Source organism: Hyla sarda, chromosome 5 (genome assembly GCF_029499605.1).
Source record: "Hyla sarda isolate aHylSar1 chromosome 5, aHylSar1.hap1, whole genome shotgun sequence".
Taxonomy (NCBI): domain Eukaryota; kingdom Metazoa; phylum Chordata; class Amphibia; order Anura; family Hylidae; genus Hyla; species Hyla sarda.
In genome coordinates this window covers 112,275,570-112,289,665 of record NC_079193.1, presented here as the reverse complement: position 1 = coordinate 112,289,665, position 14,096 = coordinate 112,275,570, and the positions used below count along the sequence as shown (strand labels likewise).

General features: G+C 41.1%; 1 protein-coding gene across 3 annotated transcripts in view; it reads left to right on the top strand.

Moving 5' to 3' along the window:
* Positions 1-495: 495 nt before the first annotated feature.
* TRIM71 (tripartite motif containing 71) overlaps positions 496-14,096 on the top strand; it is an 81,297-nt gene continuing 67,696 nt past the window's right edge. For all 3 annotated transcript variants that reach the window (XM_056520117.1, XM_056520115.1, XM_056520114.1), the window contains exon 1: positions 496-1,892. In XM_056520117.1, coding sequence (XP_056376092.1) covers positions 1,086-1,892 — 807 coding nt within the window. In that variant the 5' untranslated portion in view covers positions 496-1,085. The remainder of the gene's footprint in view (positions 1,893-14,096) is intronic.

Sequence of the window (14,096 nt, the reverse complement as noted above, 5' to 3'; positions counted from 1 at the left end):
GACTCTGGGAGAGATGAGTGAGGACACCTGTGAGGGCTTTATCGAATTCTATAAGTGTTCTGGGAGATTTATCAAAACCTATGTACAGGTAGAGTCGTACAGTTGCCCATAGCAACCAAACATATTGCTTTTTTTCTAAAGGCCTCTAAGAAATCAAATAAGTGATCTGATTGGTTGCTATGGGCAACTGCAACATTCTTCCTCTACACAGGTTTTGATAAATATCCCTTTTAGTCACTATAAAGAATTTATGAGGAAAACAGGCAGACTTCTATGTATTGTTAATGTATTAGAAGGAATGAAAGTATCTCATGAAGAATCCTAAAGTTGTGATGAAGCACGGCAGCAGCTCCAGCCCTTTGTGGTGTAGATGGCAGCAGAGTTTCCTGTTGTTGTGTGAGGTGCTCTCCTCCTCCTCCTCCTCCTCCTCCTCCTCCTCCTCCTCCTCCTCCTGCTCCTCCTGCTCCTCCTCCTCCTCCCACCCCCTGTGTTCTGGCGGAAGTCCTTGCTGCTCTTCAGATCATTAAAGCGTTAGTAGCGCAGAATGCTGAGCTCCGGAGAGCACGTTCCCTGCTAGACCAGCGCTGGTGACCCCCGCCCCCTCAGGAAGCCCACTCCACACTGACAACATGTGACGCCTGCCCGGGCAGAGCACACCGCGACACATGGAGGGGACCCCCGGGCAGCTCTCGCTAGCCTCATTTCCTACCTCATCGATCGGATTGAAGAAGCGATCAGATCGGACAGAACTCAGGATTATCGTGTAGACTATGGAGTGCAGAAAAGGCGATGTGATGCCGTCCAGGACGGGATGAATAATTGAAGCTGGAGGCAGCGGTTCCTGGCACAGGGGGGTGTGTCTGGCAGCGTCTCTGCTCTGGTGGAAAACTTGTCGTTGTGGCCCCGCAGGACTGAGTCGCTGGCTGTCACTTATCGATCCCTCTCCCCCAGTGCATGTAAACAGAGCCGGGGAGGAGGAGGGCTGTGTACCGGGCTCCCGCTGGGCTCCACGCCCCGGCCGGTAGCATGCTGCGCGCCTGAGCCGCTTCTCCGTGCCCGCTGATCGCACCCCTCGCCCCCTGTAAATGGCTTCATTCCCGGAGTCGGACTTCCAGCTGTGCCCGCTGTGTAAGGAGATGTGCGTGTCGTCTGCCCCGATCTCCTCGTCCAGCTCGTCGTCCTCCTCCTCCCAAGCCTCCAGCAGCAGCAGTAGTGGCGGCGGCGGCGGCAGCCTGGGCTCCGCTCCTCGCAGGCTGCACGTCTTGCCTTGTCTCCATGCCTTCTGCAGGCAGTGCCTAGAGGGGCACAGGAGCCCCGGGGACTCTCTGCAGCTACACTGCCCTGTGTGTGACCATAAGGTGCTCATGTCCGAGGCTGGCATGGATGCCCTGCCCTCCTCCACTTTCCTGCACCTCAGTAACTTACTGGACGCGGTGGTGGGCGCTGCTGAGGAGCCGCACAGTAATGGAAGTCGTGGAGGTGGCAGTGGTGCCAGGCGACAGCAGCCCCGTCCCCGCTCCGCTTCGTGCTCATCCTCCAGCCTTCTCCGCCGGGCACCCCCCAGCCAGCCTGAACCGCGCTGCTCGTCGTGTGATGATGGCAACGGTGCCAGCTCCCACTGCCTGGACTGCCAGGAGAACCTGTGCGACAACTGCCTGCGGGCTCACCAGAGAGTGCGGCTCACCAAGGACCACTTCATAGAGAGATTCAGCGGCCCAGGGAGCAGGGCACCGGGCTGCCTCAGCGGCACTGCCTCCCCCTGCAACTCGGCGGCATCCAGCGCTGCCACTACCTCATCCTCGTCTACCTCTTCACCCTTCCAGGGCAGTGCCTTCTCCATCCTGCCCGTGTACCCAGAACGGCTCGCCTACTGCCAGCAGCATGATGAGGAGGTGAGTACCGGGCTGTGTAATGTGTGCCAGGGCATGGCTTGGTTTACCTCAGCCGTACATAACAGATGGGCACGGAGTACCCGCTATTACTTCTCTGACCTATGGCTCTGCCGGGGCAGCATTAACATAAAAGACAAAAAATAAACACTGTAATAGTTTTCCCAAGTGGGAGTTCACTGTCTTATATGTTCTCACAACATTTCCGGCAAATAAAAGGTTAACCTAACCTGTTTGCTTTGATGCCACGTGACAGGTGGCACCCAGGGGTGCTGTCCTATTTGTTGGGACTAATTCTGTATTGCTAGAAATGTATAAATCATTTCTCTCATCCAGTAGAAAAAATTAGTTTTTCCATTAGGAACAAATCTAATAATTCCAATTTAATTGCAGCTGATGATTTTGGTAACATAACGATTGCACATGTCATTACCAGTCAGGATCTAAATGATAATGCCATCTATTGCCACCTTAACCCCCAAGTTGGATTGATAGTTTTACTAATTTCGGTTTCCAGACTTTGATGTGTTTTTTCAGTTTTTTACTTTTTGATTCAGGTTAAAACGAATCAGGTTTGCAGCACATATAAAACTTTTGTCATTTGCCTATACCGGTGTTTCCCAACCGGGGTGCCTCCAGCTGTTGCAAAACTACAACTCCCAGCGTGCCCGGACAGCCTTTGGCTGTCCGGGCACACTGGGAGTTGTAGTTTTGCAACAGCTGGAGGCACCCTGGTTGGAAAACACTGGCCTGTACAGAGGGAGGTAGTTGTACTCCTTTTGTGTAACTTCCAGCTGAGTTGCATTTGTTACAGTGCCAGTTTCCCCCCTTTTATTTAGCCTTTTTAATAATGGAGTAATTTATTCCGTATTGTTGCGTCAAGGTTGTTTGTGTGTGGCCTGGGAAAAAGTGTTCTGGTTGGGAATTCTGTAACATCTGCAACATGAATTGGGAACAAAAACCAAAAAAAGACCCAACTTGTCTTTCGCATGTGTTGTGGTTCCATATGTATTAAGCATGTTTGATAGTATTCCCCACCCCTCTTGGTTGGATTTACAGTTTGTATACACTGGAGTGGGTGTGTCTGTTGTAGGTTATTTTTAGTATATTGTGTGGATGATGATATTCCTTTTTGTGCTTACTACTAGAGATGAGCGAACTTACAGTAAATTTGACTCGTCACAAACTTCTCGGCTCGGCAGTTGATGACTTATCCTGCATAAATTAGTTCAGCTTTCCGGTGCTCCCGTGGGCTGGAAAAGGTGGATACGGTCCTAGGAGACTCTTTCCTAGGACTGTATCCACCTTTTCCAGCCCACCGGAAAGCTGAACTAATTTATGCAGGATAAGTCATCAGCTGCCGAGCCGAGAAGTTCGTGACGAATTGAATTTACTGTAAATTTGCTCATCTCTACTAATAAGCCAACCTTGTTAGGGGTGCATGCACACCACGTTTTTGCTATACAGTTCCTGTATACGGTTTCAACCGTATAGAAAACCGTATGCATTGACTTAACATTGTAAACCGTATTTCAAACGCATCATCCGGTTTAGTCCGTCTTGCATCCTATACTGTTTTGTCTGTTTTTTTATTATTTTTTTTTTTTTAACCCGCACCCAAAACTGTAGTCTACCAGTTTTTTCGGTCTGGGGGAAAAACTGTATTAAACCGTATACGTTTTTAACATGAGAGTCAATGGGAACCGTACAGAACTGTGTGTGCGTACGGTTTCATACGGTTTTTGACTTTGCACAGTTTTTTTTTTTTTCCTTAGAATTTCAATCAAACAAGTGAAATTTTATTCAAAATGGAGTGAAAAGTAAAAAATGTATGCATTTTTTTTTCTTAAAAAAAACAAATGCAACCGGACATCCTTTTTTAAAACTGTATATGGGTTGAAAATTTTGTACACACGTTTTGTCAGGTTCTGAGGAATCCGTTTTTCATCAAAAACCTGATACGGGAACTATATTGCAAAAATGTGGTGTGCCTGCACCCTAAGGCTGGATTCACATCAAATTTTGTAGAAATGCATTTTTGGTTTTTGTTCTGTTTAAATAGTGTTAATTTTATTTTATTTTTTTTGTTAGAATAATTTTTTTTTTTTTTAACAAATGGTATCAGTTTATTCTATTTTTGTTTTAATAGGTGTTTCTAACATACAAATTATATTAAGAAAAAATCAGTTGACAAACAGGATGCAGCATCCTGTTGCCATAGAATTGCATTGTACAAAAAAAATAAAAATAAATTAAAAACGGATTTCTCAGTAGTCAGAAAAATGACAGTCTCCGTTTATGTAACATTAAAAGGGTGGGGGGGGGGGGGACCGGTCCTGATGAAAACTTGTCATATGGACACTTCTGTGACTGATTCCCCATTGAAAACCAATGGATCCATTTTGTTTAGGGGGGATTAGATGACTCAACAGGATAGCCATGCGTGCATACGTGTATGAAAAAAAAATATATATATAAATATATATTAATATAAGATAAATTTTTTTTTTTTGCTTTACTTTTGTTTATAATTGTATTTGGGATATGAAGGGTTAACAGCATCACGCCATAAATAATGCCCATCTAAAGGTTCCCACAGACCAGGTTTAAAGTTTGGATCCGAATTCTTCAAGCTTGCGATCATTGTTACATCCATCATCTCTTACTGTGAGGTTCTATGTAGGAAATGAGTATTTTTTTTTTTTTATTGGGAATAATCGCAAATCGTTTGTTACGATTTGTTTTGTGTGTTTTTTGTAGCTGTGTTTGTGTGTACATATATATTTTTGTATACATAATCTATACTGCTGAGGTGGGAAGGTGATGGCACTTATAAGATTAGCTTTTTGTACTGTAAATCCTGACCACCCATTTAGGGTCTATTCACAGGTACAGTATTTGCTTAGTAGATGCTGCAGATTTTGGAGCGGTTGTCAAGCATTTAGTTTACATTGAAATCTGTAGTATACTGTGCATGCTGTTTTTGAGCTAGAAATACTAGGTTGCATCATGCACATCATATTTTTTTTTTTTTTTTTTTTTCACAACCCAAGTTATTGCACAGTATAGATGTTCCCTCATTTCCCAAAACTCTTGTCACTTCCTTTAATGTGATGACCATTACTGTATAAGCGTCAGACAGAAATATCTTGGAATAGTGCATGTCCTCGACCTTTTTGCAATAACATTAAAAAAAAAAAAAAAAACTCCCATTTTTTGTTTTTCCGTCAATTCAGATTTTTATTTTTTTATTTTTTTTATAGGTTTTATTTTTTTTGAACACTATAAAAGAGAATTTAAAAAACAGTAGTGGCAATATACAGCAACAAATGCAGTACTGTGTGGTGTACTTTTTTATTTTATTTATTTTTATATATATATATATATATATATAATATATATATATATATAATTTTTTTTTTTTTTCATGTCTTGAGAGGTCTTTATGCTATTTGTATTGAGACACAGTCTCTAGAGCAGTGATCTTCAACCTGCGGACCTCCAGATGTTGCAAAACTACAACTCCCAGCATGCCCGGACAGCCGTTGGCTGTCCGGGCATGCTGGGAGTTGTAGTTTTGCAACATCTGGAGGTCCGCAGGTTGAAGATCACTGCTCTAGAAGCCTTAAAAACATCTGTATGGCTAGAGCTATGTAGATCTTGGTTTTGTGTGGTTTGTTGTGTGTGTTGTTATGTGTATTTCCTTGCCACAAACACATTCTGAAGTGTTGTATGCAGACTGTCACAATAGACAGCCAAATTAGGGTAACATATGTTGCATGAATGTTTTTTATTTTATTTATTTTTTATTTTTTGCTGTGTGTGTATATAACAGAATTTGTCATATATCAGAAGAGTCTGGTGTGATGGGGTGATTTATTGCCACAACTAGAGATGAGCGAACTTACAGTAAATTCGATTCGTCAAGAACTTCTCGGCTCGGCAGTTGATGACTTATCCTGCATAAATGAGTTCAGCTTTCAGGAGTTCCGGTGGGCTGGAAAAGATGGATACAGTCCTAGGAAAGAGTCTCCTAGGACTGTATCCACCTTTTCCAGCCCACCGGAGCACCTGAAAGCTGAACTAATTTATGCAGGAAAAGTCAACTGCCGAGCCGAGAAGTTCGTGACGAATCGAATTTACTGTAAGTTCGCTCATCTCTAGCCACAACTTCCCTTTTTTCTGGCTGCATGTGTGTCGCTTTCGTTTATTTTTCAGTTGTAGACCAATCTGCCTCATGTGAATGTGTCCTTACAAGTCTCACAAGTGAATTGTTCAGTTATGAGTAGAATTGCCCCAGGAATTTGCCTGGTCGTCAATGTGACCACTTTGCTTGCTAAACCAGTCACTGGTCTAAATATTTGACATGTTTTAGCCATTTCTGCCCAACCTTTGATCTGAAATAGAATTCCTGTAGTAGTCATACACACTTTGGTTCTGGATAAGCAGGTTGCAGAACACTCACTGAAGCTTTTATCTTTTTTATTTTATTTTAATTTTATTTTTGCTAAGGTTTTTTATTTAATTTTTTTTTATTATAATTTTTTTCAAAAAAGTCAGTCGATGGAGAAGTCTTATTTCTGATTCCATTTTAGTCCACTTGTCTTTCTTAAAAAAAAATAAAAAAAAAATAAATAAATAAAAACTGCATCTGAAACTATAACATATATATATTAACCTATTCTTTCTCTTTTTACTTTCATAATGTAGTAAATTTGAGTAGCCATATTAGTCCAGTAACGCAGATGCAAATCCAAAAATGTTGCAGTATCTTGTAATACCTTTTTTTTTTATTGGACTAACAGAATTTTGTAGAGACAAGCTTTCGGGATTCCTCCCTTTATCAAGTCCAAAGCTTGTCTCTACAAAATTCTGTTAGTCCAATAAAAAAAAGGTATTACAAGATACTGCAACATTTTTGGATTTGCATCGATTTACTTTCAAAAGACTAGTTTATAACTTTGCACCATCTTATGTCAGAGCACATTACAATGAAGGGAAGCAGTAAACATTCAGAATGGCAAATCCTAATATTAACCAAATATCCACTGAAAATATTAAAAAAAAAAAAAAAAAAAAAAAAAAGTGCCTTCTGTCAGAAGAGCTTACAGTCCAGAATGGGAGTGACACAATTATCCAAGTCCATGCTTGGAATTTGCATCTTGATGATAACAGGATTAGGTTTTGTTCACACCATGTATCTGACGTGCATCTAACATGTATTTGTACACTACCTGAAATATGTAAGGGAGGCTTATTTACTTTTATTTACAAAGTGTTTTATTGATGAATGTTAAAAAAAATAAATGCAATATCTTTCTCATCTACTGTATTGGTTGTTGCACAAATAATTCTGTCTCTAAAAATTCATTTATAAAAAGGTGTACAATTTCTTTCTCTTAAAGTCATGGCTTCATGTTACAAGTGCATTTGTAACTTTGTTTATTACTATAATTGAAGGGTTAAAGATAATTCACAGACTAAAGGGATTATTACACCTAGGTAATATGTTTAAAATTAGATTTTGTCTTCACTGAGGAGAAAAACAGCAAGAACAAAAAAAAAACATGAAACCTTACTGAAGGGGGGGGGGGGTGAAATATCTAATTTTATTTTAGTATGTGGTTTTTATATTTTTTTTTTTCTAAAATTTGTTTTATGATGAAGCAGGGATTGATATGATTGCCTTTTATTTGTGCTTTTAACATGGTTTTTCTCATGTTTAATGGTAAATGCACACTTGACAGATTTTCTGCGGCTATTTCCCACGGATAATCTGCATTCATTTATACAGAAATATTGTAGATTTTACCTTCCATATTGACTACAATGGGGGAAATTTGCTACATTTTATATTCTATTTTTAATCTGCAATGCTGGTCAATCTTGGTCAGGAAAACTTCCACTGTGTACTAGTAACTAATTCTCTCGGGATGCTCCTTTTTAGGCAAATTTGCTGATTTTTAGTGCAGAAATTGTGCATTTACCTATATACTGCTGTTAGAAGTTTGTCATTATGCTGGTTTCATCTGTCTTTTACTTACATCATGCACAACATGTTTTAAATATTAATTGTGCGGTGATATCAGTGACATAGCTCAGGGCAACTGTAGGAAAAAAATGAATAATCTAAACCATCTGTAACACCAACCATAGATCTTACAAAACACATCTATGCAAGTCAACCATTAATGACTAAAATTTCTTCTATGGTTCTGAAATGATCAAATAGAATCCATATTTTTTGTCTTTTAGATTAGTTTAAACTTACACAATCAATAGATGAGACATTTTGGACATTGATGTCGTGAATTTATACAGCACGTACAGAAATAGTTTTCAATGTGGGCATTTTATCTATGGGATGGTTGTGCTGTATGCCTTTCGGGAAAGTTGCGGTAATTGGTGGAAATTAATCAAAATGAATACAAGGGAAGCATGTAGGTGTTTGCAACAAATTACATTTTTCAGAGGTTCTTTGGAAAATAGGAGAGGTAACCTGATTTATCTCCTGAAGGCAATTACAGCTCAAATCTGTCCAAAAAAAGTGAACAAATGAGGCTACTGAAAAACGTGTGTGTGTGTGTGTGTGTATATATACAGTACAGACCAAAAGTTTGGACACACCTTCTCATTCAAAGAGTTTTTTTTCTTTATTGTCATGACTATGAAAATTGTAGATTCACACTGAAGGCATCAAAACTATAAATTAACACGTGGAATTATAGACATAACAAAAAAGTGGGAAACTGAAAATATGTCATATTCTAGGTGGAAAGTGTCCCCAAGTGCAATCACAAAAACCATCAAGAGCTACAAAGAAACTGGCTCACATGTGGACCGCTCCAGGAAAGGAAGACCAAGAGTCACCTCTGCTGCGGAGGATAAGTTCATCTGAGCCACCAGCCTCAGAAATCGCAGGTTAACAGCAGCTCAGATTAGAGACCAGGTCAATGCCACACAGAGTTCTAGAAGCAGACACATCTCTAGAACAACTGTTAAGGGGAGACTGTGTGAATCAGGCCTTCATGGTAGAATATCTGCTAGGAAACCACTGCTAAGGACAGGCAACAAGCAGAAGAGACTTGTTTGGGCTAAAGAACACAAGGAATGGACATTAGACCAGTGGAGATCTGTGCTTTGGTCAGTCCAAATTTGAGATCTTTGGTTCCAACCTACATGGACTCTACATGCCTGATTCCCACCGTGAAGCATGGAGGAGGAGGTGTGATGGTGTAGGAGTGCTTTGCTGGTGACACTGTTGGGGATTTTACTCAAAATTGAAGGCATGCTGAACCAGCATGGCTACCACAGCATGTTGCAGCGCCATGCTATCCATCTTTTTGCGTTTAGTTGGACCATCATTTATTTTTCAACAGGACAATGACCCCAAACACACCTCCAGGCTGTGTAAGGGTTATTTGATCAAGCAGGAGAGTGATGGGGTGCTGTGCCAGATGACCTGGCCTCCAGTCACCAGACCTGAACCCAATGAAGGCAAAAAGGGCCAACAAGTGCTAAGCATCTCTGGGAACTCCTTCAGGACCATTTCAGGTGACTACCTCTTGAAGCTCATCAAGAGAATGCCGAGAGTGTGCAAAGCAGTAATCAAAGCAAAAGGTGGCTACTTTGAAGAACCTAGAATGACATATTTTCAGTTGTTTCACACTTTGTCTATAATTCCACATGTGTTAATTCCAAGTTTTGATGCCTTCAATGTGAATCTACAATTTTCATAGTCATGAATATAAGGAAAACTCTTTGAATGAGGTGTGTCCAAAGTTTTGGTCTGTACTGTATATGTATGCTATGTAAAAGATAGAGGGGCCCATTTATAAATTGTGTATTTACAAAAACTGCCTTGCTGTCCATAGCAACAAGTTTTATTTTTTATTTTTTTCTGACACTTTTGATAAACCCCATTGGGTTAAAGGGAATCTCAGGATCCCCTGCACTAACCTATTGGTACAGGCTTGTTGTGCGGGTGATACTGATGAACATGCCAGTTACTGATCCCTGATCCATGCTTTCATTTCTCCTAATATTCTTAGGAGGAATATTCCCCCCTCCCCGGCTAAGTCTCCTATTCTGCAGAATGGAGCTCCACTCTGCAGCATAGGAGCGCTTTCTGTGAATATTGAAGAAGGATGTCACTGTGCACGGAGGGGGCCCTTGGGACCCCCACCTGTGCACGATATTAGCATAAGAAGGAAAATATCGAAGGCACGGGTCAGGGATTGGTATTATTTTCCTCAGTATTACCTGCACTACAAGCCTGTACAATCGGTAAGTGCTGGTAATACTGTTGACAGATTTTCTTTTTAATATTGACAATGTTTGACACTTGTGGAACTATAATGTCGTGTCCCAAGTTAACTTTAGGTGTAAATTATTATTTTTTTTTTTTTTATAAGTTGTTGATATACGGTTTGTATGCTGGCAGCTCAGTGTTATTAAAGGGGTGTTCTGGTTACAGAAGAAAAGGCTTAATTAGAGAATAATGAAGAAAATAAGACTCATTTGTAGCGCTTTGTCAAAACCTGTGCAGAGAAAAAGATGGTTTCTTTTGTTTTTATTGATACTGTATTGTAACTAGCTCTGGAAATCTCCTAGGTTTCCATAAGGAACATATCCTCTATTTGTCCTAACAAGGCCAAGTGTGTTGTATAATCAATATAATGAAAAACCACAGCTTCTGTGCCATGTTCAGCTCGCCATGTTCTCTGACAACCATTTTCTGCCAGTGATTTTAATAAAAAGTAAATTTAGTTCAGCTCAATTAATGTTCTGTCATTTGTGGCTTTTACATGATAAATTTTTGTAAAAGTGTATGAAAAACAGGAAAACACTTTTGCATCTGACAAAGATGATTGTAAATGGTTCTAATGCTTGAAAACATTAAGGTAATTAGTCGGGCATCAATGTGACATCCTGTCTCCATTTTCTGTCCATGACCAGCTTTAGGATGACATAACAACATGCCTCACTGGTTTGTGATATCCTCATTCGGGCACTGGTTTACCTATTTGTAGAAGTGAGAAATCACAAAACCGTCCACATTATCACAGCTTGTAAAGGTACCATTTTACTGCTAGCTTCTGAAATCATTCTTGCAATGCTTCTTTTTGTGGTCAGGGCAGAGAGATAAGTATCTGGAAGGTGTCTCTCATGATTGTGTTAATAGGAAGGAGTGAAAGGAATGGAAGTGAATAGAGGATTCTTCCCCCGACTGAGTTACTGGCAGTCTCACTACAGATGGTTATTTCAGACCGCAATAAAATGTGTGCATCCAAAAACCTAGAATATTAAACCAGACATGTGGTAATGAGTCAGTGTCACATTTCCCAGATCTCGGCTGTCATTTCTTTAGGACTGTCTTGTGGTTGAAGAAATAAAATATATACACACACACACAGATTCTAGTGTCAGTCAAGTAGATAAACTTCATGATTTCTTATCTGACTTTGAAGTTATAACCTCTTTATTTTACATTTAAAGTGTTTGTCAACAGACAGACCACCTTGTTGCGACATCTGGCTGGGATTGAACTGCGGCTTTCAGGTGCGTGAATTGCGGTAAAATCAAGAACCTGACACAACTTAAAGGGGTATTCCAGGAAAAAACTTTTTTTTTATATATATTTTTTTTATTTTTTTATATCAACTGGATCCAAAAAGTGAAACAATTTGTAAATTACTTCTGTTAAAAAAAAAAAAAAAAAAAAAAAAATATTATCCTTTCAATAATTATCAGCTGCTGAAGTTGAGTTGTTTTCTGCCTGGCAACAGTGCTCTCTGCTGACATCTCTGCTTGTCTTAGGAACTTCACAGAATAGAAGAGGTTTGCTATGGGGATTTGCTTCTAAACTGGACAGTTCCCGAGACAAGTGTCATCAGAGAGCACTTGGACAGAAAAGAACTCAATTTCAGCAGCTCATAAGTACAGAAAGGATTAAGATTTTTTTATAGAAGTAATTTACAAATCTGTTTAACTTTCTGGAGCCAGTTGATAAAACATTTATTCCTGAATAACCCCTTTAAAGGGGTAGTCCAGTGGTGAAAAACGTATCCCCTATCCTAAGGATAGGGGATAAGTTTGAGGTTGCGGGGGGTCTGACCGCTGGGGCCCCCTGCGATCTCTCTGTAAGGGGCCCCGGCTCTCCGGCCAGATAGTGGGTGTCGACCCCCGCACGAGGCGGCGGACGACACGCCTCCTCAATACATCTCAATGGCAGAGCCGGAGATTGCCGAAGGCAGCGCTTCGGCTCTGCCATAGAGTTGTATTGAGGGGGCGTGTCTGCTGCCGCCTCGTGCGGAGGTCGACACGTCCCCTTCCCGCGGGCTGTCGGGGCTCCGTACAGGAGATCGCAGGGGGCCCCAGCGGTCGGACCCCCCGCGATCTGCAACTTATCCCCTATCCTTTAGGATAGGGGATAAGTTGCTCACCACTGGACTACTCCTTTTAAATGAAGCTAGCAACATGATTTCTGTCAGGTCTAGGGCTCTGGCTTTACAGCCACACCTTTCCTTCCTGTGTGCCCGCAGTGAAGATTCTCAGTCTCCACAGCACACGCTGCTCTTTTCCTGTGTAAATCTAATCACTGATCGCTGACTGCTGCCGTTTAGAGCAGAGCAGGATTTATTGCTGGAGGAAGGATAGTCTGAGGAAAAGACCTGTACAGTGTGTGTGTGTGTGTGTTGCTGTGTAAGCATGCACACCGATAGTTAAAGCAATTGGCTGGCAGCCATTACACAGAACTGCACGGACTTCTGGGAGTTGTACAGGGTGGGCCATTTATATGGATACACCTTAATAAAATGGGAATGGTTTGGTGATATTAACTTCCTGTTTGTTGCACATTAGTATATGTGAGGGGGGGGGGGGGGGGAACTTTTCAAGATGGGTGGTGGCCATTTTGAAGTCGGCCATTTTGAATCCAACTTTTTTTTTCAATAGGAAGAGGGTCATGTGACACATCAAACTTATTGGGAATGTCACAAGAAAAACAATGATGTGCTTGGTTTTAACGTAACTTTATTCTTTCATGAGTTATTTACAAGTTTCTGACCACTTATAAAATGTGTTCAATGTGCTGCCCATTGTGTTGGATTGTCAATGCAACCCTCTTCTCCCACTCTTCACACACTGATAGCAACACCGCAGGAGAAATACTAGCACAGGCTTCCAGTATCTATTGTTTCAGGTGCTGCAGAATGGGCAAAACAAAAATTGGAACAGGACCCTCAGTTTACGCAGAAGATTTTGTTCAGTGATGAGGCAAACTTTTATGTGAATGGGGAAGTTAACAAAACCACCGTTATTGGTCTGACACTAATCCACATTGGATAGATCCCTCCAAGACTGTTGGAACACAAAAATTGATGTTATGGTGTGGTATATGGGGTACAAAGATAGTGGGGCCATTCTTCAATAATGGAAACCTCAAGGCCACTGGATATGTGAAATTGCTACATGATTATGTGTTTCCCTCTTTATGCACTGAAGCTGGCATGTTCCCTGAGTTTTTCCAGCAAGATGGTGAACCACCACATTATGGGTGTCAGGTCCGAGCATTCCTAGATGAACAGTTTCCTGGAAAGGGGATTGGTCGTCATGGTCCAGATGAATGGCCCCCAAGATCTCCCGATCTGACCCCCTTAGACTTATCTTTGGGGTCATCTGAAGGCAATTGTCTATGCTGTGAAGATACGAGATGTGCAGCACCTGAAACTACGGATATTGGAAGCCTGTGCTAGCATTTCTCCTGCGGTCTTGCTATCAGTGTGTGAAGAGTGGGAGAAGAGGGTTGCATTGACAATCCAACACAATGGGCAGCATATTGAACACATTTTATAAGTGGTCAGAAACTTGTAAATAACTCATGAAAGAATAGTTATGTTAAAACAAAGCACATCGTTGTTTTTCTTGTGAAATTCCCAATAAGTTTGATGTGTCACTTGACCCTCTTCCTATTGAAAAAACAAAAGTTGGATTAAAAATGGCCGACTTCAAAATGGCCACCATGGTCACCACCCATCTTGAAAAGTTTCCCCCCCTCACATATACTAATATGCCACAAACGGGAACATATAAATTGCCCACCCTGTAGTCTGTGCTGCAAGCAAGAAAAAAAGAATATTTAGGAGACATCAGGGACCAAAGGAGCTGCCAAAACCACATGGATAACTACAGGGGACACAGAACAGG